The following is a 1,150-nucleotide window of genomic DNA, read 5'->3' on the forward strand; positions in this document are numbered from 1 at the left end:
TTCTTGCCGTCGACGTTTTGCCGTCACCATCACCTTCTCCACGTCGAATCTTCACCGTCACCACCTTCTTCTTACCGTCGACGTTTTGCCGTCGCCATCACCTTCTCCACGTCGATTCTTCACCGTCACCACCACCTTCTTACCGTCGACGTTTTGCCGTCACCATCACCTTCATCCCGTCGAATCTTCACCGTCACCACCTTCTTCTTGCCGTCGACGTTTTGCCGTCACCATCACCTTCTCCACGTCGAATCTTCACCGTCACCATCTTCTTCTTACCGTCGATGTTTTGCCGTCGCCATCACCTTCATCCCGTCGAATCTTCACCGTCACCACCTTCTTCTTGCCGTCGACGTTTTGCCGTCACCATCACCTTCTCCACGTCGAATCTTCACCGTCACCACCTTCTTCTTACCGTCGACGTTTTGCCGTCGCCATCACCTTCTCCACGTCGATTCTTCACCGTCACCACCACCTTCTTACCGTCGACGTTTTGCCGTCACCATCACCTTCATCCCGTCGAATCTTCACCGTCACCACCTTCTTCTTGCCGTCGACGTTTTGCCGTCACCATCACCTTCTCCACGTCGAATCTTCACCGTCACCATCTTCTTCTTACCGTCGATGTTTTGCCGTCGCCATCACCTTCATCCCGTCGAATCTTCACCGTCACCACCTTCTTCTTACCGTCGACGTTTTGCCGTCGCCATCACCTTCTGTGTAATCTGCACGGGGGTACCTGGCGCAATGCGGTTCGGGGGTTTGCATGGACCGATGCTATTTGGGGGGTTATCTGGCATAATTTGTTTCGGGGGGGTTGCCTGGACCTATGCTAATTGGGGGGTTAACTGGCATAATGCAGTTCGGGGGTTTGCATGGACCGAAGCTATTTGGGGGGTTGCCTGGCATAACTTGTTTCGGGGGGTTTGCCTGGACCTATGCTAATTGGGGGGTGACCTGACATAATGTGGTTCGGTGGGTTGGTATGGACCGATGCTATCTGGGGGGTTAACTGGCGCAATGTGGTTCGGTGGGTTTGCATGGACCGATGCTATTTGGGGGGTTAACTGGCATAATGCAGTTCGGGGGTTTGCATGGACCGTTGCTATTTCGGGGGTTATCTGGCATAATTTTTTCGGGGGGGTTGCCT

At 53.7% G+C, this 1,150-nt stretch overlaps 1 protein-coding gene across 1 annotated transcript; it reads right to left on the minus strand.

Moving 5' to 3' along the window:
* Positions 1 to 837: 837 nt before the first annotated feature.
* On the minus strand, positions 838 to 1,098 carry VOLCADRAFT_39423 (uncharacterized protein; the record flags this gene model as incomplete). The annotated part of the gene is made up of 2 exons (XM_002959436.1): positions 838 to 911; positions 1,014 to 1,098. Coding segments are annotated over 2 exons (159 nt in total), but the record flags the coding sequence as incomplete, so codon positions are not given.
* Positions 1,099 to 1,150: the final 52 nt, after the last annotated feature.

This window comes from Volvox carteri (assembly GCF_000143455.1).
Source record: "Volvox carteri f. nagariensis unplaced genomic scaffold VOLCAscaffold_244, whole genome shotgun sequence".
Classification (NCBI taxonomy): Eukaryota; Viridiplantae; Chlorophyta; class Chlorophyceae; order Chlamydomonadales; family Volvocaceae; genus Volvox; species Volvox carteri.